General features: G+C 43.7%; 1 protein-coding gene across 1 annotated transcript in view; it reads left to right on the top strand.

The window, feature by feature from the left end:
- PRR5L (proline rich 5 like) overlaps positions 1-23,349 on the top strand; it is a 31,064-nt gene extending 7,715 nt beyond the window's left edge. Inside the window, exons 2-9 of the mRNA XM_040410148.1 lie at positions 1,328-1,560; positions 3,192-3,272; positions 8,857-8,905; positions 10,664-10,721; positions 12,572-12,663; positions 13,390-13,533; positions 17,349-17,481; positions 22,505-23,349. Of these exons, the coding sequence (XP_040266082.1) occupies positions 1,403-1,560; positions 3,192-3,272; positions 8,857-8,905; positions 10,664-10,721; positions 12,572-12,663; positions 13,390-13,533; positions 17,349-17,481; positions 22,505-22,878 (1,089 nt within the window). The 5' untranslated portion in view covers positions 1,328-1,402 and the 3' untranslated portion in view covers positions 22,879-23,349. The remainder of the gene's footprint in view (positions 1-1,327; positions 1,561-3,191; positions 3,273-8,856; positions 8,906-10,663; positions 10,722-12,571; positions 12,664-13,389; positions 13,534-17,348; positions 17,482-22,504) is intronic.
- The last annotated feature ends 1,702 nt before the right edge of the window (positions 23,350-25,051 follow it).

Here is a 25,051-nt window from a genome sequence, read left to right as displayed (position 1 = left end):
CCTCATAATACACACCTCAGCTGCTGCAGAACCTGATACTACACACCTCAGCTGCTGCAGAACATCATAATACACACCTCAGCTGCTGCAGAACCTCCTAATACACACCTCAGCTGCTGCAGAACCTCCTAATACACATCTCAGCTGCTGCAGAACCTCATAATACACACCTCAGCCGCTGCAGAACCTCATAATACACACCTCAGCTGCTGCAGAACCTCATAATACACACCTCAGCTGCTGCAGAACCTCCTAATACACACCTCAGCTGCTGCAGAACCTCCTTATTCACATCTCAGCTGCTGCAGAACCTCATAATACACACCTCAGCTGCTGCAGAACCTCATAATACACACCTCAGCTGCTGCAGAACCTCATAATACACACCTCAGCTGCTGCAGAACCTCATAATACACACCTCAGCTGCTGCAGAACCTCATAATACACACCACAGCTGCTGCAGAACCTCCTAATACACACCTCAGCTGCTGCAGAACATCATAATACACACCTCAGCTGCTGCAGAACCTCATAATACACACCTCAGCTGATGCAGAACCTCCTAATACACATCTCAGCTGCTGCAGAGCCTCCTAATACATACCTCAGCTGCTGCAGAACCTCATAATACACACCTCAGCTGCTGCAGAACCTCATAATACACACCTCAGCTGCTGCAGAACCTCATAATATACACCTCAGCTGCTGCAGAACCTCATAATACACCTCAGCTGCTGAAGAACCTCATAATACACACCTCAGCTGCTGCAGAACCTCATACTACACACCTCAGCTGCTGCAGAACCTCATAATATACACCTCAGCTGCTGCAGAACCTCATAATACACACTTCAGCTGCTGCAGAACCTCATAATATACACCTCAGCTGCTGCAGAACCTCATAATATACACCTCAGCTGCTGCAGAACCTCATAATACACCTCAGCTGCTGCAGAACCTCATAATACACACCTCAGCTGCTGCAGAACCTCATAATACACACCTCAGCTGCTGCAGAACCTCATAATACACACCTCAGATGACACAGACTAGGGAGTTTCATAGCAATCAATGGGGAACAGGAAATCCTCTTATTCTCCAAAAACAGGTTCTGCAGCAGCTGAGGTCTGTATACGGAATATTGTCCCTTCTAGTATAAATGGTCCTAATACTTTCAGTCTGCGGCCTCGTTTCCTATTGGTTGTTTGTGCTCCTCGGCGAATCTTCCTCTAATGTACAGTGGGGGGGGGGGGGGGGGGTTATTATATATTTTTCCGTTTATTATTAATATCACAGTTGTGATTTTTATATATTTTTCTCTTTGCAGTTTCTCCCTCGTCCGCTCTCCTTCATCGCTTCCACCGCAGAACAGACCGCGTCCGTCGTTCATCCTCCTGCCCGCATGACTGGGAGTCAGACTCTGCTGCCGTACTTCAACAAGATGGGGTCGCTCCGGCGCCCTCGGCCGCGCTTCATGAGCTCCCCGGCGCTCAGCGATTTGCCGCGGTTTTATGCCAGCAGACAGGCCGTGCAGCTGAACTCCAGTGCCATGTGGAACAGGTACAGTCACCTGCATGTCCGTGTCCTCCTCAGGAGCTGGGTGACAACCACGAATTCTAGTATTCCAGCTTCCGCAGAGGTTGTCACCCAGCCTTTCTGGAACCCCGCATTGTCAGGTGTGTGATGATGCATCTGTCACATCCATATCGGTTCCTGGTTAGGCAGACTTGCTGCTGGGAAAGTTGGTTGACAACCAGTATGGCTGCCATTACAGCGAACCTGCCGACTATGAGAGAGCGCAAAGTGCCCCTGATATAGTATTGAGGCACCTTTACTGCCTCCAGACAGTAATGATGCCCCCTTAGAGCGCCTAACATAGTAATGATGCCTCCTTGCTACCCCTCACACACTAATGATGCCTCCTTAGTGCCTCCCAAATAGTAAAGGGGCGCCTTAGTGGCCCTACATAGTAATGATGCCCACTTATTGGCCCCACATAGTAATGATGCCCCCTTAGAGCGCCTAACATAGTAATGATGCCCCCTTAGAGCGCCTAACATAGTAATGATGCCTCCTTAGTGCCTCCCACATAGTAAAGGGGCACCTTAGTGGCCCTACATAGTAATGATGCCCACTTATTGGCCCCACATAGTAATGATGCCCCTTTAGTGCCCCAACATAGTAAAAGTGCCCCTTAGTGACCCTAGCATAGTAATGATGTCCCTTTAATGCTCCCCACACAGTAATGATGCCTCTTTAGTGCCCCAACATAGCAAAGGTGCTCCTTAGTGGCCCCACATAGTTATGATGTCCACTAATTGGCCCCACATAAAATTGATGCCCCTTTATTGCCCCACACACAGTAATGATGCCTTCTTAGTGCCCCCCACCTGCTATGATGCCCCATTAATGACCTCACACAGCATAATGCCCCCATTGTGCCCCTTTCATAGCAGGGTGCCCACACAGTATAATATGCACCCTTAGTGTTCCCCCTACACAGTCTGATGCCCCCTTCAGTGCCCCCTTCCACACACAGTATGATGCCCCCTTCAGTGCCCCCTTCCACACACAGTCTGATGCCCCCTTCAGTGCCCCCTTCCACACACAGTATGATGCCCCCTTCAGTGCCCCCTTCCACACACAGTCTGATGCCCCCTTCAGTGCCCCCTTCCACACACAGTATGATGCCCCCTTCAGTGCCCCCTTCCACACACAGTCTGATGCCCCCTTCAGTGCCCCCTTCCACACACAGTATGATGCCCCCTTCAGTGCCCCCTTCCACGCACAGTATAATGCCCCCTTCAGTGCCCCCTTCCACACACAGTATGATGCCCCCTTCAGTGCCCCCTTCCACACACAGTCTGATGCCCCCTTCAGTGCCCCCTTCCACACACAGTATGAGGACGCAGATACAGTTGAAATCAAGCTGTCGAAGCCGTGATTACAGCACTTATTACTGTTCTCACCCAGCTTTCCTGAGCTCCTGAATGGCAGATCTGCATATCTGTGCACCCATGCATCCTTTTTTTTTTTTTGGGGGGGGGGGGGGTGTTGCTCTGAAAGGCCACAGCTGCTATGTGCAACGATTCTTTTTCTCGCCTGGTTTTCTGTATGTCGTCAGATGTTTGTCACCACATTGTTCTGGGGCAGATGTCACATACTGAATTTTTAGTGGTTTCCCTCCCCAGTGTGCAGAACGCCGTCATCAACGTGTTCAAAGGAGGAGGCCTGCAAGCCAACGAACTCTACTCCCTCAACGAGAACATCAGGTATGGTGCAGAGGAGCGCAGCTGTGAGCAAGGTCACCAACGTGAACGCAGCGGCACACGTCCGACATTTCTCACACTCACCTGCTGCATTATTCTGACACTAAACCGTCAGATTCCCAGCTCACACCATTACCCAGAAGGCACAAATGCTTGCCTTTTAATAAACCGATCACAAGCTTAAAGGCGAACTCCATCTAAAATACATAATCAGAAGGCGGGTGGTGAGAAAAAAAAATCAAGCATTTCCTATTGTAGGTTGATGTCTTTCCTTGTAAGTAGCTCCTTTAAAAAACAGATCTGTCAACAGCAACTTCAGTTCTCTTTTAAAATAACAGATCTGTCAACAGCAAATTGGTGACAATCTCCAGTTCTCCATTAAAATAACACATCTTCCGACAGCGACACAATGCCAGTCTCCGGTTCTTCTAATTTACAATAGCACATCCGTCAACAGCAACATAGTGATAGTTTCCAGTTTTTCTGCACAATACCTGAATTAAAAAAGCAACTAAATAAACAAATAACTTAAAATGCATAAAAAATACATACTCAAAAGGCAGGTGGTGCTAAAAATGAAGTTTTTCCTAATGTGTATTGACTTTTTTGCTCGTAAATAGCTCTTTTAAAATAACAGAACTGACAGTGTCAACTTGGTGACCATCTCAAGTTCTTCTCCATTAAATCAACACATCTGTCAACAGCAACTTGGTTACAGTCTCCAGTTTTCATATAAAATAACACATCTGTCAACAGCAACTTGGTGACAGTCTCCAGTTGTTCTCCTTTTCAATAGCTTAGTGATCGTCTCCAGTTTTTCTGCACAAAATCTGAGAAAAAAAAACTAAACAAATAAAAGGTGGAAGATTTTACATTTGCGGACTATATGCAGATAACAAGAAGCATATGGGCACCCAATTAAATCCCCCACCCTCCATCCATTCGATCTCCAACAAGTAAAACTGCTTTAGTATCTCAGTTAGAACATCTCCTCGGATTTAGGCCTCATGCACAAGACCATGTACCGGCCTTGCTGAGCACAAACTGCGTGTCCTCCGTCTGCGGACGTGGACCCATTCACTTGAATGGGGTCCGCGATCTGCATCCGATGGTCTGCACCACAAGAAAGTAGTGCATGCTGAGGGTTTCCGTGGGCTTCCAATCCGTGCCTCAGTTTCGCACTGTATCTTCCAGATTGTGGACCCATTCAAGTGAATGGATCCGCATTCGTGTTGTTTGCAGGCTGCAATATGGGCACGGCCGACACATGGTCGTGTGCATGAGGCCTTACTTGTTTGAGAAAAGTTTTAATTTTACCATTTACGTATTACTGACTACAAACTTAAAAGGAAACTCCATCTAAAATACACAATGTGTATGTAAAAAGCACATTTAAAATAACAGATCTGTCAACAGCAACTTGGTGACAGTCTCCAGTTCTTATTATAGTATATTTTACTCACTTATGTAGCGCTGACATATTCCGCAGCATTTTAAAGACCTTATCATCTCTTGCTCTTCCCAGTGGAGCTCACAATCTAAGTTATATCTTTTGTAGTCTGCGAGGAAACCGGAGAACCCCACACAAAAACAGGGAGAACATACAAACTCCATGCTGATGTTTTCCTTAGTCAGATTTGAACCTAGGACCCCAGCGCTGCATAGAACCAGTGCTAACCACTGAGCCACCATGATGGCATGCGGCGATTTTCACGCAACGCACAAGTGATGCGTGAAAACCAACGCTCATGTGCACAGCCCCATTGAAATGAATGGGTCCGGATTCCGTGCGGGCGCAATGCGTTCGCATCACGCATTGCACCTGAGCGGAATACTCGCTCGTGTGAAAGGGGCCTAACCGATTTCAACTAGCACGCATCCTCACGGCCTACCTATATGAGGGTCAGCAGAAGCCATTGTGGACGGACCCCTAGCCTAACATTGTGCTCTTTCTTCCAGCTACTTGCATTGCACCCTGTGCGCCCTGACTGTGGGCGGAGCTTCACTGTGATACAAAATTGCCAAAATGTTTATATTTGTAAATAAATAGTGATTGTCTCCAGACACGAACGCTAATAGCATGCTCCTCCCATTCTGTAGCACAGCAAGAGAGTCTCGCTTTACGGCAGAGCAGTGTAATGGACACCATCTAAGAGGTTTTCCTGACATTAATTTTTAATTAAAGATTCATATCTGTGAAGTTCTCTTTCATTCCGATACTAATAGCTGTTGTTTGCGAAAGCCTCTCAGGCTCGCTATGACTGTTCTATAGATGAGCAAAACTGAAAGTAGGTGGAAAAAGTGTGAACAGAAAGAAGGGGGTAGAGAAAAATAATAAATAAAAAAAATGTATGAAAAATCTGTATTTTATAAATTAGGATGAGAGTAGCAATCCTAATTTTAAATTGGACAGTGGAATATAGGAGAAAGCTCGTCACTAGGGATGAGCGAACTTGTGGTTTCAGGTTCGGGTTATCTAAGAATTCCGGTACGGATTCTGCTACCACGGACCATAAGTTATAACAGAATTTTTAGATAACCCGAACCTTTCACGCCGAAGGGAAACTCCAACTTTTCCTGAGGTCTACACATTTAATAGCCTAGTTGCCAACCGTTCTGAGTTTTCAGAGAGAGAGAGAGAGAGAATCCTAATAAATTCAGGCTGAAAGTGGGTGGGACTTGTGTAAGCCCCACCCACAAGTGGGCATCCCTGGGTGGGTTTTGGGCATTCCTAGGGCAGGGCTTACATGTCCCAATTTTATCGACAAAAATACCAATACAGTGGCAGGTTTGAGAAAATTTGGGCATCTTCTAGTTTCCCAAATATTTTAAGGGACTGACTATTTCCTACTCAGTGCCATAGTTCGTGTCCATATTTAACGCTTTGCATTCGCATGGAGCTTGCTGCCCGCTCAGCCCTGGTCCCGGCAGTCGGAAAAATCGGGACCTGTCTAAACGGGTTCAATCATCTCCAGACTCTCGGCCAAGAAAGATTATCTTCAGCAGAGAGAATGTGACTGCAAAGCCCCGAGCTTAGTGCACCTGTCACCACAACTTAAAGTGCAACTCCCCGGTGCGGAATCAATCTGGCGAAACGGCGTCTCTGCTTATATAATTGCTGTTAATCAGTTTAAATTAGACGTCCTCATTAGAAAAGCAGCTTCTGATAAAAACTTGTCTTTGATGCCCGTAGCAACCGATCAGTGACTACTTAGAAAACGAGAGCTGAATGCTGATTGGTGGCCATGAAAACAGTGGTTTCCATACAGGCATGAGGTCTGCTGATCTATTGGTCGATGGAAGGAGGTCCTTCAAGAGCCCCACCCCTTTAGTCATCCCGCCAATTTAACACGTCTGTAATTTCAGATTGCAAATTAAAATGTAACATTTTTGTACACGTGTCATTTTTCCAATATGGCATAGCGCTCCGCCATAATCACGAAATCCGATAATTACAATGAATGGAGATGACCGGTAAAGTGTCTCACATATAACCATCCAGGGATCTTGGTGAATGTCATGTTTGTCAATTACTTACCGTATTTTTCGCCCTATAAGACGCACCGGTCCATAAGACGCCCCTAGGTTTTAGAGGAGGACAATAGGAAAAAATATTTTTCGTCAGACCTCAGATCAGACCACCAATCAGACCCCCAATGGTAATAAGACCTCAGATCAGACCCACAATCAGACCTCAGCTCACACCCAAAAGTTAATGACCCCCAATCAGATCTCAGATATGAACCCCAATATGACTAAGACCCCATTCAGACCTCAGATCAGACCCCCAGTCTCAAATCAGTCCCCCATGCCTCATTTGATCAGCCCCCAGTCTCATATTAGCCCCCATGCCTCATTTGATCAGCCCCCAGCCTCATATTAGTCCCCATGCCTCTTTTGACTAGCCCAAGTTTCATATCAGCCCCCATTGCCTCTTTTTATCAGCCCCTATTGCCTCAGATGTGCCCCATGCCCTCAGATGACATAAAGTAAAAAAAAAAGCACTTACCTCTCCTGCTCCTGGACGCCGCCGCTCCTCACCGCCCGCGCTCTTCTTCCTCCTGCTGTCGGCTGTGCTGTGAACCGGCGCGCACAGCGTGAGGTCACAGAGTGCCCTCACCTTCACAGCCAACAGCCGAGGACCAGGAAGCGGTGAGTACTGAGCCTTCGCCGCTTCCCGGTCCTCTGATACTAATGAGCGCTTCCATGACGGAAGCGCTCATTAGTATTCACCCCATAAGACGCACTTTGGGGGAATAAAACTGCGTCTTATGGGGCGAAAAATACAGCATGTTGTATATTTTAATATATTATATCCCTTTTATGTTTGTTTCAAGGCAGAATTTATTTTAAAGTGGAAATATTTTTAGTGTGGAATTCATTTTAAGGTGGGATTTAGTTTACGGCGGAATTTATTTTAAGGTGGAATTTTTCTTGTCTCCCAGTCCGTTTTGTTATTTTTCTAGTCCAAATTGTGTAATTTTTAGTTAAAGGAGACATTGTTGAAGTAGCGGAATCTTGTTTCCTGCCGTCAGAGTCGGTGCTGGGTTTCTGTGCAAAATGGAGAGATAACAAGAGGGGAAGATTCAGCAGCGGACAGTGGGGCCTTTGTTTTCTTTCACTGAAAACACTGAGAACGTTCAAAGCATTGGCCGGCAGCGCAGATCAAGACCGGGCGAATCCTCTGTATCGTTAAAGGAACATAGCCTTATTGTCCAAAACCCAAAACTGCCAGCAAAGCAATAAATGTGCCCATAGAGGAGGTTTAGCCTGGTTTTTATTAGTAGAGCCCCCCACGACAATAACACAATCAGGGGGTGTCCTGCTTGTCAGACCTCCAGCAATCAGCTGTGATCCAGCAGCGAGCGTTGAATTCCTGCAGCGCCACCACAGGGGAGAAGAGGAATTGCACAGTTCTCAACTAAATCAGTGGTTTGACCAAATAATGCATGGACCTGTCGGGTCCTCCAGGTACTCCTTTGTCTCCGTTCCCCCAAGTAAAGGGCGGGTTCGCATCAGCGTTACGAATCCCGTCGACAAGGACTTTCTTTTCCGTCCTGGATAACGAAAACCAAACGCATCCTGCTTGCCCATAGACCTCTATCATGACGTATCAAAGCGGAGTGCCTCTAGAGGTTTCCGTTTTGAATTGCGTCTTACAAATTCTGTTATAAACATGATATAATGGAAAACAATAACGGAATTTGTAGCGCTGAAGCGAACCTGCCCTACACTTGGGGGGAACTGAGACAAAAGGAGTAGCTGGAGGACCCGACAGGTTCAGGCATTATTTGGTCAAACCACTGATTTCATTGAGAACTGTGCAATTCCTCTTCTCCCCTGTGGTGGCGCTGCAGAGGAATTGAACACTTGCTGCTGGATCACAGCCGATCGCTGGAGGTCTACAAGCAGGACACCCTCTGATTGTGTTATTACTGTATATATATTTGTATTTATTTATTTATTTTATACATATAGAAATAACACAAATATTGTAGGTGCCCAATATTCTGCACTATTTGTTCTCTACTGCATTATTATTTTACACGACTCCCTCACCCATTTTTTTTCTCTTTTTGCCTCCCAGACATTTACTGAAGAGTGAACTTGGCTCGTTCATAACGGATTACTTTCAGGTAAGTCATGCGGTTGCCGAGTAGAGACCCGCTGGGGTTTTCCCTGCAATTTCGCTGCAGCTGCAACTGTCTCGCCGCAGCATCCTACGGTACACCACCAAACATGATTCAGATGGAGAGACTGCCGTGTGTCTCACTTTCATGGTTCCTCTACTCAAAAGGGCACAACGCCTAAAGTTGGCCATTTACAGAAGTGCTGGTTATACAGAGAGCTGCTAATCAGCCCCATCTATGTGCCCATCTCCAAACCGGGGATATGCAAGACGGGCGGCTCCCCAGCCTAAAGCCGCCCATACACCTTCAATATCTGCTGTCTTAGGCCTCATCCTGCTGTCAGCTATTCACACGTGCATGTTTGACTTGGCCTGTGCTTGTGTCCTGTGGGTACAAAGGATTGGACATGTTGAAATCCAGCATGCTCAGTCCTTCTTTTCTCAGATATTTTCTGCCAGGGGAAGGTCAGGACACCATCTATAGGACTTAGCTGCAGTATACCAGACTGTTTCTACTTCTAGAGAATGCTGTTAAAGTTAAAAGCTATGGACACCTTTGGGGCAATTTTTTTTTTTGATTGCTTTTTACTCATTTTGGACTAAAAATAATTTTTTCAATTGGTCGATATTAAATATTTTCAGCTGTTTTTGAGATACAGAGGTTAAAGGGCTCAGCTATGAACCCGGACATAACCCGTTCTTCACCCCTCCAGCCGCTCTGAGTTGAGCATCGGAGCATTTCATCATATCCAGCGTCTTTTTCTTCATATCCGGTGACGTACCGGGTCTCTGCTAGGCGGAGGCTTCTGCCTAGCAGTGAGCCCAGTGACGTCATCAGCACCAATGGCCCAGTCGTTAGCCCGTAAAACATCCTAGGGCAGCGCTAAAGATCGACCCATGAAATGCTCAACTCGGAAGGGTCGGGGGGTGAAGAACTGGTTATATATAGCTCTGAACCCGGACAACCCCTTTAACAATCAGTCTGTATGCAGAGTATTACTTCTCACTCCCATCAGCTGGCGGCTCATGTGAAACCTTATCTCTGATCTCTTGACCTCGTAAATATTAGTTTATGCCATATTCTTATCAGTTTGAAAAGAGTTTTGCTATAATGAATGTTTATGAGGCCGAGAGATCAGAGATAAGGCTTCACATGTTTAATAAAGACCAAAAGAAAAAAATATTTTTAGCCCAAAATGAGTAAAATGCAACAATAAAAAATTGCCTCAAGGGTGTCCATAGCCTTTAAGGCCAGGACTACATGGAGATTTAGGCCTCTTGCATGCGACCGTTTAGCCTTTTCAGTATTTTGGGTCCGCAAAAAAAACAGAAGATACTGTGTGTGCATTCCGTTTCTGTATGTCCGTATTTCCGTTCCGCAAAAATATAGAGCATGTCCTATTCTTGTCCGCAAGACTAGGCATTCTCTATATAGGGGCGACCATGTGCAGTCCGCAAAATGCAGAGTGCACATGGCCGGTATCCGTGTTTTGCAGGACCGCAAAACACTTACAATTGTGTGAATTCGCACTTACACCTCAGTCTGCAGTCTTTTACTAACTGGGTTGACTTTATAAAATGCAGTTATTGCATCTGTTCCTGGATAAATGGGGGGGGGGGGGGGGGGGTTGTCACCCAGCTTTCCTAGACTCCCAGACTTATCATAGCCAGGGAAAGTTGGGTGGAAGCTGTAACTGCAGACAAAGGCAGACACAGACGGAAGCTGATGACTTGTTGAAGCCCAAACTGTTCCTTTTGCTTGTAGAATCAGCTGCTGTCCAAGGGTTTGGCCTTCATGGAGGAGAAAGTCAAGTTGTATGAAGGTAAGAGATACAGCACTGACACCCCCGGGAGAGAGAACACTATGTATGGAGGTGTCAGGACTTTTACAGCACTTTACTACAATGAAACCTACTCTTCCACCACCATGACCTGCAATGCTATGTAAATGCCAACAGTATATACCGCCCTATACTGATTATAGTATTTACTAATGGCTCACCTGGCACTGTGTATGCTACTGTATGTATACTAATGTATACCAGGCGCTAAGCACAGTATATATCACGGGATCAGTATACATTGGGTACAGTCTATATGGGTCTCCAGGGATTGCATACAGTATAAACCAATGACTTCCCATGACTGCACCACCATATATTAGGTGCGGTATATACCTTGGGGCCAATATGGATTTATTAAAGTATATACCACAGGTACCAATTAATTGGTTACAGTATATACACCAATAGAATACCAAAAGGCTACATTCACACAACCGTATGGCATCCGTTTTTTTTTTTTTTTTTTGCGGGTCCATTGTTTGGAACAATGCCTATCCTTAGAATAGGACATGTTTTTTTTTTTTTTTGCGGGGCTACGGAATGGACATACGGATGCGGAACGGATACGGAAACAAAATACATTCGTGTGAATGTAGCCTAAACTGGAGCCCATATACACCACTGGGTCACCATGTGGCAGATATAGCAGAGCTGGGCTGTTCCAATGAAGCAGAAATTTGTATTGGTTATAATATATATGAATGTAGCAGAGCTGGGATGTCTAGCTGTAGCAGAGGTTTGTATCGGCAAAGTATATATGGGTGTAGCAGAGCTGGGATGTCTAGCTGTAGCAAAGGTTTGTACTGGTAAAGTACATATGACTGGGATGTTCAGCTGAAGCAGAGGTTTGTATTGGTAAGGTATATATGAATGTAGCAGAGCTGGGATGTTCAGCTGAAGCAGAGATTTGTATGAATGAATGTAGCAGAGCTGGGATGTTCAGCTGAAGCAGAGATTTGTATGACTGTAGCAGAGCTGGGATGTCTAGCTGTAGCAGAGGGTTGTACTGGTAAAGTATATATGACTGGGATGTTCAGCTGAAGCAGAGGTTTGTATTGGTAAGGTATATATGAATGTAGCAGAGCAGGGATGTTCAGCTGAAGCAGAGGTTTGTATTGGTAAGGTATATATAAATGTAGCAGAGCTGGGATGTTCAGCTGAAGCAGAGATTTGTATGAATGAATGTAGCAGAGCTGGGATGTCTAGCTGAAGCAGAGATTTGTATGACTGTAGCAGAGCTGGGATGTCTAGCTGAAGCAGAGATTTGTATGACTGTAGCAGAGTTGGGATGTCTAGCTGAAGCAGAAGTTTGTATTGGTTATAGTGTATATGAATGTAGCAGAGCTGGGATGTCTAGCTGTAGCAGAGGTTTGTACTGGTAAAGTACATATGACTGGGATGTTCAGCTGAAGCAGAGGTTTGTATTGGTAAGGTATATATGAATGTAGCAGAGCTGGGATGTTCAGCTGAAGCAGAGATTTGTATGAATGAATGTAGCAGAGCTGGGATGTTCAGCTGAAGCAGAGATTTGTATGACTGTAGCAGAGCTGGGATGTCTAGCTGTAGCAGAGGGTTGTACTGGTAAAGTACATATGACTGGGATGTTCAGCTGAAGCAGAGGTTTGTATTGGTAAGGTATATATGAATGTAGCAGAGCTGGGATGTTCAGCTGAAGCAGAGATTTGTATGACTGTAGCAGAGCTGGGATGTCTAGCTGAATTATTGGTAAGTTCACCCATGGGCACAGCATTTTTCAGTAGGTTGCTGGCTTGGGTCCAGTCTATATCACTGGGGCTGGACGTTTCATACGATTCTATGTTTCTCGGCAGGTGAAAACCGTGTTTTAATTCTTTCCGAACTGTGGGATCATTTCTTCACTGAAATCCTTCCAACGCTCCAGGCCATATTCTATCCCGTCCAGGTATAACTCCAAATGTTGGAACAGGTTGTGTAGTGGGAGGAAAGAAAATGATCTACGCTTACACATTACCTTCAGGTTCCCTTCATTAATTCCTCCAGGTGCGGACTTCCAGGTTATTAATTAACAATAAATTATATTCTTCCTTCTGGCTGCCAATTAATAGCCGCTCACATCCGCTAATAACTGGAAAGCAGCCACATGGGTGCCTGGAAAGAAACAGCGCTCTGGTGGCCTCACACATTCATATTCATAGACATATTTTTAAATGCTACATTCCTGGATACCCACATCTTAAAAGCTCAATGTATACACAGTATGCATCAAGCTCCCCCTAGTGGTGGCTGCAGATAGTATTCTTACTTTGTTTAAGGAAAGCAGAGCTTTGACCAACGAGATATATTAGGAAATGAATCGGCACAGAATTTGGAACCTGTTTAGGTTAAAAATAAAAACATTCATGGATAGATGGATCTTTATTTTAGCCTCCGTTGCCTTAAATTGTGGAAATATGGTACATTAATTGTGAATAAGTGAAAATCTGCCAAACACATGAATTAGTTTAACTTTACTTTTATGTTTCATTGTGATAGTGAATTGCAAATATCAGCCTGTAGGGGGCAGTTTTCAGCCCTGGGAAGTCTTGATGATTTTCTGACCTCTCCTCTTCCACTGCGAAGACCTCAAATGGAGATATTCTGATCTCTCATGTACTTCTCCATACTGCAGGGCCAGGAACTTACCATTCGGCAGATTGCTCTTCTTGGCTTCAGGGACCTGGTTCTTTTAAAAGTCAACCTGGACAGAAGGCTGCCGCCGTTCATGAAGTCACCAGTTCCACCTCCCATCCTACAGATGCTGCTGATCCTCCAGGTAGGACAAGTCCTGTATCGAGGAAGAAATATCTGCATTGGATTCATATAAAGCTATAAAGCTTCTTCCATTTCGTGTCTCCACGGTAACAGACTACAAACAAACACTGTGTGTAGTCTGATCCTGCAGTTATGTCTTACTGTAGTAACACATGGGTCTGCCTAGGAGATGCAGACACAAAACAGTGGCAGTAGTGCCGGACGCTACAAAAACAGAGAGGCAGGCCACCCTCAAATACATTCAATATGCATGCGGTATACATGTGTATGGTAAAGACTTGGTGATAGGCTCTTTTCATGCTCATCACATACTTCCGGTCTTGTATACCTACAGTGGGTTCATTCCTTGCCCCCAGCTACGGCAGAGGCCCAATTGTCTGTCTTTGTTTGAGGTATCGGGCACAGGGATGCCATCTTGGTCTGCATGCCTATATTGTATTACTTTGGTATTTCACTGGCTGTTGTAAAACCTTAAAAGGGGATGTTTGGTGCATAGCTACATATATCTGCTAATACTTGGCTTGGTTTATCATACCCTACCCCATCTTTACAGTGCATACCCAACTAACCCATTGGCCACCGCCTCATTTTGGGTGACTTTTTTTTTAACCTCCCTATTTTATCATTATGTTAGTTTTACATTATTTCAATGAAGCTTATAAAAAGTGCTTAAAGCGGTGTAAAAAAAATGCTGAAAAAACATTCTGTCTGTGAAGGAGGCCTAAGGAATTTTCCATTTTCAGGCCAAAGTAATCTGTTGACTTTTTATTTAGCCTTGGAACTTATCGCACCTGTAAAGTAATGTTTTCTTGTTTTCTCTCTCTGTGATGTTTGGTCGGTGTAACTTGGCTGCGGTGCGCCTTTTTTTTTTGTCCTGGGATATGACGCGGCCCTGTTATGTTTCCTGCTTTACAGTTGTGTCTAGAAGCGTGCAACACTCTGATGGATAAGTTGTTGTTCTCCTCATCTGTGACTTATTAAATACCACATTTAGGGCACAACCATGTGGCAACCATTGTGTTTTCTTTCTTGTATTTAAAATTAGAATTTACTCAACTTTGCAAACAAAAGCTAATTGGTGTATGCAGCTTCTAGGCAGACCTATGTACAGTACAGACCAAAAGTTTGGACACACCTTCTCATTCAAAGAGTTTTCTTTATTTTTATGACTATGAAAATTGTAGATTCAGACTGAAGGCATCAAAACTATGAATTAACACATGTGGAATTATATACATAACAAACAAGTGTGAAACAACTGAAAATATGTCATATTCTAGGTTCTTCAAAGTAGCCACCTTTTGCTTTGATTACTGCTTTGCACACTCTTGGCATTCTCTTGATGAGCTTCAAGAGGTAGTCCCCTGAAATGGTTTTCACTTCACAGGTGTGCCCTGTCAGGTTTAATAAGTGGGATTTCTTGCCTTATAAATGGGGTTGGGACCATCAGTTGCGTTGAGGAGAAGTCAGGTGGATACACAGCTGATAGTCCTACTGAATAGACTGTTAGAATTTGTATTATGGCAAGACAAAAGCAGCTAAGTAAAGAAAAACGAGTAGCCATCATTACTTTAAGAAATGAAGGTCAGTCAGTCAGCCGAAAAATTGGGAAAACTTTGAAAGTAAGGGCTATTTGACCATGAAGGAGAGTGATGGGGTGCTGCGCCAGATGACCTGGCCTCCACAGTCACCGGACCTGAACCCAATCGAGATGGTTTGAGGTGAGCTGGACCGCAGAGTGAAGGCAAAAGGGCCAACAAGTGCTAAGCATCTCTGGGAACTCCTTCAAGACTGTTGGAAGACCATTTCAGGTGACTACCTCTTGAAGCTCATCAAGAGAATGCCAAGAGTGTGCAAAGCAGTAATCAAAGCAAAAGGTGGCTACTTTGAAGAACCTAGAATATGACATATTTTTAGTTGTTTCACACTTGTTTGTTATGTATATAATTCCACATGTGTTAATTCATAGTTTTGATGCCTTCATAGTCATAAAAATAAAGAAAACTCTTTGAATGAGAAGGTGTGTCCAAACTTTTGGTCTGTACTGTATCTCCATGGTAACAGACTACAAAGATTCCAGGTGTGTAGTCAGATCATGTGCATTGATATCGACGGGTTTTTTCTGTGTATTTTTTTAGTTCTCGTTAGTTAAAAGGTCACATAGCCTAGAAATTAATAAAAAGAAGTGAACAAAAATACCTGTTTGTTCTGGAGTAAAGCAACTCTTTAGGAAATGAGGTTCCTATATCCTTCTTGTCCTGTCCCTCCTGGGTTGGTTCCTTAGAGGGTGGAGTTTACCAAAAAGAGGTGGAATTTAGGCTGCTAGGAGGTAAGGTTTCTGATGCAGCAAGCTACTACCCAGCGGAGATAAAGAAGATGAGGACCCGCCATCATGTTTAGACTTCCTGTTTCATAGGTAGAAGGGGGTGGCGACAAAATGAACACCTTAATCGACAATTGGTTATATTTATTTCTTTATTTTGACCCTTGGGATTGCAGTCTCTATTTATTTAAAGTATCCTCTGAGTGGCTTGCTGCAGGGACCCTTAGCTATCATTATAATCTGTGAGGGAACTTGGCAACAAATGTTCAGTTTTCCTGCAGCACCCCACAGGAGAAATGAAGCATTGCACTTTACTGTGGACTATGCTTGTAAAGCACAGGTGCACTGGGTCCTCCAGGGTGAGAGACTTTATTTTCTGTCCTATCTGACTGATTAGGGTCCTGAATGCCCCCCACTATGAATTCACTTAAAGGGGTTAAATATTGTACGGAGGTTTTCAGTACAAGCTTGGAATCAGCCGCAGGATTGCAGCCGTGACCCAGCGATCTGGTCATCCATTGTCTATTTCTAGAAACGTACTTGGTTACCCATTAGTGTTGGATAAAGATGTGGCGGGACGGAAATGTTTGATTATCCGAGTTGTGTAATGGTATTGCTCAATCTTGTGACATAAAGGGTCATAAAAAGCCCAAATGAATGAAACGGACATGAAGGCAAGGCGGAAAGAAAAGGCAACAAGAATAATACAGCATAAGCGTATACTGTAGGAGGCCGAGCCTCATAAATAATGGATGAAGCGCAGGATAACTGGATAATTATCTTTAGTCTACTATCATATGATTTAAAGGGAAACATCTACATCACTAGATAGAAGGTCTTGTGCCACGAAACACATTTCACATTTTTCAAACCAGCACCTGGATCTGAATACTTTTTGTAAATGCATGTAATAAAAAATTTAGTATAGCCGCTGAGTTATTCAATAGAATGTATCTGTATAGCGCCACCTGCTGTTTGTCCTCTTCCTTACTTTGTGTCCACCTCACTGAGGTGGTCGGACGCGCTCAGTTCAAATCTGCGAATGCCACCAGCCTTATGTTCTGTTAGAAGCTGTGTCAGTTTCCAGGGAAAGAGCTACAGCAGAAAGGACAAACCCCCCTGAGAAAGTTTTAAAGCTTTGGCCTCTTCTTTCTTAGGATCGGTGGGAGTCCCATAGGTTGGACTCCCACCAATCGTATAGTGATGGTTATATGCCACCACTTTAAGCCTTCCACCAATCTCTTGGTGAAGATGGAACCTAGAGGATATTGACCCAATGGTGTAACGTTAAGCTCCTTGGACTCAATGCACCAACCATGGGAGTCCCCACCTACTTTTGTGGTGGAGCTGGCTGCCATAGTTACAGGATCATCATGTTCTGCAGAGGAAGATTAATATGTAGATCTTATGAAACTTTCTTCTCACAACCTTGGTGACTATGGTTGACATTCTGTAGGCATCAGGATGATTATATGTGATGTTGTTCTTTTCAGGGTATCCACGAGCCATCAGGACCCAGTGAAGGCTACCTGAAGCTGGAAGAGCTGGTGAAAATGGTAGTATCTCCATATCTGGTGGCATATGGGGACAGGAGCTACAACCATAGTAGTGCTCCCTGTATACTTGGTAAGATCTTCTTGTTCTATAAGCCAATATGTGGACTGACTTGATATTTGGGCTAAACATAACAACTGGATAATATGAAGAAAAAATGAAAACTACCCATGGTGTAGAGTTATCCAGGATCTAATCCAACAGTGGTCTCCAATCTGTTGCAGAACTTCAAGAGGTTCAGAAGAGTTGTGAACCTTAAATGGGTTGTTGAAGACAACCTTTGGTCATATGTCTATGTCAAAGCAGATGGAAGTCATAGATAGTAGCACCTCCTCTATCAGCCAAGTACGTAGAGCTGCTCTGTTAGCGAAATTCCCGATCTGGAGAACTTGAGACATCATGTATTACATGGACGGCCATTTTTCTCAATTGCCACCATATCATGCTACCAGTCTTGCCCCAGTAAAATCATCTGTTTGCTGGTGGATGCCAGGAGTCGGAAACAACTACATTCTGAAAAGAGTTGTCTCCACTTTAAATGTTGAAGAACGGATAACCTGGGAATAATTTTATTTTACAACGTCAACCAACAAACCAAATACAGCCAGAAAAAGAATCTTCTGAAGCCTTAAGAAATCTTTGACTTTGTGATCAGTTTAGAATAACCTCAGGCCATGTGCAGTGTTCTCAGCCTCCAGAGTGTGGGAATAAGGCAGACTGGGTGTCGTACATTTCCGTAATTAACCCTGTTTGCATACTTACAGGTTTATGTTGCAGTGTAATTTACAATCCATTCCAAACCATTTAAGACAGGAGCCCTAGTCAAATATTAATTCCCAACTCCAAATCACCACCACCCCAGCAGGAGATGATTGAATTGTACTGGACGCTTAGACTTTCCGGGTCAGTTCCACATACAGAGTGAAGTTTTTCACACTGGCTCAGTTTGGCTCCATGTACACAGTTATATTATGGCTCAGTTTTGCACAAAGCCAAATAGGATTTTCATATTCTCACATTTGCATCTTTATGCCTCCAATTTCTTCTGCACATTAGGCACCCATCAGGGCCGAAAAGTGGCACCAGTTCAGATCCTTGACTGGAAAGCTTATCACCATCATTGGACACCATAATACAGTTTACATATAGAATTAATCTCCATAAAAAGTTGAGTTCTTGTACTGATCATGTTGCATCTTGTATTATACTCCAGAGCTGCACTCACTATTCTGCTGGTGGAGTCACTGTGTACATACATTACATTACTTATCCTGTACTGATCCTGAGTTACATCCTGTATTATACTCCAGAGCTGCACTCACTATTCTGCTGGTGCAGTCACTGCGTACATACATTACTTATCCTGTACTGATCCTGAGTTACATCCTGTATTATACTCCAGAGCTGCACTCACTATTCTGCTGGTGCAGTCACTGTGTACATACATTACTTATCCTTTATTGATCCTGAGTTACATCCTGTATTATACTCCAGAGCTGTACTCACTATTCTGCTAGTGCAGTCACTGTGTACATAGATTACTTATCCTGTACTGATCCTGAGTTACATCCTGTATTATACTCCAGAGCTGCACTCACTATTCTGCCGGTGGAGTCACTGTGTACATACATTACTTATCCTGTACGGATCCTGAGTTACATCCTGTATTATACTCCAGAGCTGCACTCACTATTCTGCTGGTGGAGTCACTGTGTACATTACATTACTTATCCTGTACTGATCCTTAGTCACAGCCTGTATTATACTCCACAGGTGCATTCATAATTCTGCTTGTTGTCATCAGACACATCCATTAGAGGTTAATTTTGCTCTTATAATTGACGACTTGAAATGCAGCTTGAAAGAGTTCATGTTCGGGGTTCGCCGTAATGAAATCACCAGAGGCAGCTCCATGCATACATTGATCCAGCCTCTAAACTGTGAATGATGTGTTTTGTTCAAAAATGGCTGCCTCCGTCATGCTAAGGTGACAGGTCCCCTTTAAATACCAGGCTTGCTTCTGAGTAACTTGCATCTTGGCCTCCGTTCAGCTGCCCAGAGACCCGTCCTCTGCATGTCCTCCTTGGCTTCCGGCCTGGTGTGATACATGAAGTGTATAGAGCCGCGGCCACATGAAATTCAAAGCAGCTGCGTGACTATTCAGTGCCAGAAGAATGGCTCTGATCAGAGCCGTCTAGTGTGCAAGTTTTCAGAGGAGGTGCGAGGGCGAGCCGTAGGGATCTCATTTGTTTGGTCACTTTTCCCAGAATCCTTTGAGTTATTATTTGAACAAGCTGCCCACTCTTCTGGGCAGCTGCGGAAACATGGGGTGCATGCCAATGAGTTGCCATCATCAACATTTGGGGGAAGGAATTCCAGCCAAGAGGAACATTGTGTTTCTTAGCTATTATGTAATTAGAATGATATAAAACGTGTATCACAAGCCTAAAGTCTACTGCCATCTACTGGTATTTAATGTGCAATTTAAAAGAACATTTAATATACAAAGTATAAAAAATTTTTTTAAATTCTTGGCAGTTCTAGCCTTAAAGGCGTTTTCTCCACAAGAATTGGGCCATATGGTCATTGTAGAAGGGTAGTTCCTTGCCTAGGACCCATCGAGAGATGCTAAGTAAGAGCAGAAACATCAGATCTGTCTGGCTGTAAGGCAACTGGCTGAAGCAGAAGCTCTTCCCCACTACTCTGTCTACATTTAGAAACTTTGCTATGTAAAGCAGAGCAGGGTATGGTTTTATTGAACTGCCCTCCATTGTGGCTCGTAGAGGAGGGTCTCGAGTGGGGGGGACCTTCCTCGATGTCATCCATATGCCCTCTTAAGGCGTTTAGATGGAGTTGAGGACAGACCGGGTATAAGGTTCTTCAAGTAGTCCTGGAATTTCCCCCCCACCCCCCCACTTAATGTCACATATCTCTAGTTCTGAGAACTTAATAATGAGCCGCTGAATTTATGGATTTAGGGTCTCGACATGACACAGGTGTTAGCGTGTTGAAGATCTGTTAATAAGAATACATACGTGAAGTAATGAGAAGCTTAACACAACTGAAGATTTTTTTTAGATAAAGTTGTGGTTTTTGGGGGCGGGGGTAAGGTTTTTGTGCATGCAACAGACTTCCTGATATAGTATATTGTTTACGGAGAACTTTAAAATAAAATAAAAATGTTGCTAGAGCAAAGGGTTTTTAGATTTTTTTTTTTTTTGGGGATAAACATACTTTTATAGGGATTTTTCTGGGATTTAAATAATGATGACCTATCCTCAGGATAGGCCATTTAGATCTGATCGGTGGGGGGGTACTGCACCTGGCAGATCAGCTGTTGGAAAGGTCCTTGGCCCTCACAAGTAACAGGTGTTCTGTGTCCACCATTTGCATGTGCGCTCCTCGAAGTCCATGGAACTGCTGAAGGTGGTGTATGATCGCCTCCTCAGCAGGAAACTATGAACATCTGAGCCTTTTAATAACAACAGATTGAACGATCCATTAAAGTCTCACCCCGCCAATCCTCCCCGATCACCTAAGATGTTTCAGAACGTCAAGAAAGTTGGTTAATTGTCTCTTTCTGTAAGTCCCAAGGACATCAAGGGAAAAAGCATAAATGTGCGGCCTCTTTTTAATAATGAGTGACGCAAATGGTGGTCAATAGACCCCATTTATCTGAGACCTGCACCTGTCATGTATTTATGGGATATTATGTACATGGAGGAGCGATTTGGAAGTTCTTAGGGGATTTGAAAGACAACATACCTCACCATCTATTGTCTGACTAATGGATCTGTCCTTTGTCCTTGCAGTTGATGTGAAGGCCATTAAGCCACTTCCGTGAGGCTAAATGTTGAGTTTGAGAAGTTCAGCAAGTTTATAGATGTCTTAGCTCATCTCAGCCCAAGTGTCATTTCTTCCATTCCCAAATTCCTCTAGTGATCTTCTAAAAACCATGGTGTGATGAGTACAAGCTCCTGCTCTACTGGGGCTGTAGTCATTTTCCGTTCGGTGATGATGAGCATAGTTTCTAGGGCAGCAGCTCTCTAGTTGTATCAAGACTACAACTCCCAGGCTTTCCTGACAGCTGTAGGGTAAAGAGATTGTCAAACTTATTTTTACACACTAGATGGGGCCTCCATGTTCAGGATCCTGATCTCCCAGCCATAGTGAGGAGTGGATGCTAAGAACATCTCTCTGAGTGGAGGACCTGTCCTGTCCTGGATTACGCAAATAACCTATTGGTATGTAATTCCTCATTTTCCCTGTGGCGGCGCTGCAGGGAAACTGAACAGTTACTGCCTGGTTCCTTCACAGATTACAGATGATCTCTGAGGGTTCGAGCAAGGGGACACTTTGTGATCAGCCTATTGTCAAGGGACCATCTAACAAGTAAGAATTTGGTAAGAGTGGCGAACCTCTTTAGGTAATAATAAGATGATTCCATCATTAAAGGGGTATTCTTGTAATTTCAAGTTATCCTGTATCCACAGGATAGGGGATAACTATTGGCTTGGTGGGGTTCCTACCCCTCAAACCCCTTCCCTGCCTCCACTGAACACAAGAAGAAGGGCCCCGTATCCTGTAGGGCTCCAGAAATGACCACAGTGTCAGGTCAAGCATGCACACTGCACTTCATTTATCTCTATGGGAGTGCCGGAGATAGACAAGTTCTGACTTATCCTGTAGACAAATGGTCCAGAAGTCTACATGCTGGGAGTTGTAGTTGGAGAACCACTGGCTTAACAAGAGTTTACATAAGCCATGAGTCAGAGACAGAACGAATAATATGAAAACTCTCTATATGCATATGTTAGGTTTAGGCAGTACCCTAGTAACAGGGCAATAAACCACCCACTCTTATGATTTCTGTCCTGACTGTTTAAGCTAAGATTTTAATATTTTTGGATTTCTAATCATGTTTGATGAGTTATCTTGCTGTTTTTGTTTGAAAAACAAATGCACCCTATGGGAACATAGCCACATACTGGCCATGAGAGGGTACTACTGTCCTTGCATTAAAATAGTTATGATAGTTTTGATGGTGGCTTTATGATCCATGATAACTTTTCCTACTTTCTTTTTCTCTCTCCAGAACATCGATTCCCTAAATGTCACCTAAGATCGGACACTATGCCCTACACGCCACTTGAAGGTTCCTCCCTTCCGGTTGAGCGCTGCCTTTCCCCACTCACCGAACAGGAGGGGGAGGCATATTTGGAAAAATGTGGAAGCGTCAGGAGACACACAGTAGCCAACGCTCACACAGACATCCAACTTTTGGCAATGGCCTCCATCATGCATCCCAGATCCGAGGAGGCAGAGCTTTCTAACGAGTGTCTACTACTGCAGCCCAGTTTCTCCCAGCGACAGTTTAGCAGTGAGCCAAATATCCTGGACAATCCATCACAGTTGCTTAGTACTGGTCCCCGTGACAGCCCAGAACACAGCTGCCCATCCCCCAGCTGATGTGTACCCCAAAAACTGTGTGAAGACCTTGGATGAGCAGTTGCAAATAATTTTATGGGATGCCTACGAGGGCCCCAATGACGCCTAGTCCGCCGAGTGAAAACAGACTAATCACACTATGTCTTACCAAGAACTTAACGCAATAATAATAACATAGAAAATACTTTTTTAAGGTACTTTCATATTTTAATGGTAGATTGATAAGGTACATTTTTTCTGGAGTCTTTGATTGCGACTAGTTCAAAAATTTGTCTCAGTGAATGGATGGGGACAGCAAATCAACCAGCAGTGAGAGACTGGAATGGCTTTCAGAATAAGAATAAGCCCATGAATCCTGCCCAAGATGGTGCTTCTTTTTTTTTTTTTTTAACGTTTTTTGTGTTTTTTTTTGTTTTCTCTCATTCATTGAAGTGCATTGAGAATTGTGAGGAGGAGAAAAACAAACTGGAAAATTAAATATATTTTTATTTATTTAATCCTTACTCTTATTTTTGTAACTTTGCATCTCGTATCGACATTGGATTAAAAAAGTGGCACTGCATGTATTACTGCAACGTCCAGTAGGGCTTTATAAATACTCCTCATGGTGCTTATGTAGGGCTTTATAGATGCTCCTCATTGTCTTATGTAGGGCTTTATAGATGCTCCTCATGGTGCTTATGTAGGGGGATTATAAATGCTCCTCATGGTCTTATGTAGGGCTTTATAGATGCTATTCATGGTGCTTATGTAGGGGGATTATAAATGCTCCTCATGGTCTTATTTAGGGGTTTGTAGATGCCCCTTATGGTGCTTATCTAGGGTTTTATGTATTCTCCTTATGGTGTTATGTAATGCTTTTCAAATGCTCCTCATGGTCTTATGTAGGACTTTATAAATGCTCATCATGGTCTTATGTAGGGGTTTATGAATGCTCCTCATGGTCTTATGTAGGGCTTTATAAATGCTCCTCATGGTCTTATGTAGGGGTTTATGAATGGGCCTCATGGTCTTATGTAGGGCCTTATAAATGCTTCTCATGGGCTAATGTAGGGCTTTATAAATGCTCCTCATGGTCTAATGTAGACCTTTATAAATGCTCCTCATGGTTTTATGTAGGGGTGTATGAATGCTCCTCATGGTCTTATGTAGGGGTTTATAAATGCTCCTCATGGTCTTATGTAGGGCTTTATAAATGCTCCTCATGGTCTTATGTAGGGCTTTATAGATGCTCCTCATGGAGCTTATGTAGGGGGATTATAATTGCTCCTCATGGTCTTATGTAGGGCTTTATAAATGCTCCTCATGGTCTTATTTAGGGGTTTGTAGATGCTCCTTATGGTGCTTATCTAGGGTTTTATGTATTCTCCTTATGGTGTTATGTAAGGCTTTTCAAATGCTCCTCATGTAGGACTTTATAAATGCTCCTCCTGGTTTTATGTAGGGGTTTATGAATGCTCCTCATGGGCTATTGTAGGGCTTTATAAATGCTCCTCATGGTCTAATGTAGACCTTTATAAATGCTCCTCATGGTCTTATGTAGGGGTGTATGAATGCTCCTCATGGTCTTATGTAGGGGGTTATAAATGCTCCTCATGGTCTTATGTAGGGCTTTATAGATGCTCCTCATGGTGCTTATGTAGGGGGATTATAAATGCTCCTCATGGTCTTATGTAGGGCTTTATAAAGGCTCCTCATGGTCTTATTTAGGGGTTTGTAGATGCTCATTATGGTGCTTATCTAGGGTTTTATGTATTCTCCTTATGGTGTTATGTAAGGCTTTTCAAATGCTCCTCATGGTCTTATGTAGGACTTTATAAATGCTCCTCATGGTCTTATGTAAGGGTTTATGAATGCTCCTCATGTTCTTATGTAGGGCTTTATAAATGCTCCTCATGGTCTTATGTAGGGGTTTATGAATGGGCCTCATGGTCTTATGTAGGGCCTTATAAATGCTCCTCATGGTCTAATGTAGGGCTTTATAAATGCTCCTCATGGTCTAATGTAGGGCTTTATAAATGCTCCTCATGGTCTTATGTAGGGCTTTATAGATGCTCCTCATGGTGCTTATGTAGGGGGATGATAAATGCTCCTCATGGTCTTATGTAGGGCTTTATAAATGCTCCTCATGGTCTTATTTAGGGGTTTGTAGAAGCTCCTTATGGTGCTTATCTAGGGTTTTATGTATTCTCCT

The sequence above is a fragment of the Bufo bufo genome, chromosome 10 (genome assembly GCF_905171765.1).
Source record: "Bufo bufo chromosome 10, aBufBuf1.1, whole genome shotgun sequence".
Taxonomy (NCBI): domain Eukaryota; kingdom Metazoa; phylum Chordata; class Amphibia; order Anura; family Bufonidae; genus Bufo; species Bufo bufo.
The sequence above is the reverse complement of the archived record's forward strand: the minus strand, read 5'-3'. Positions and strand labels throughout refer to the sequence as shown.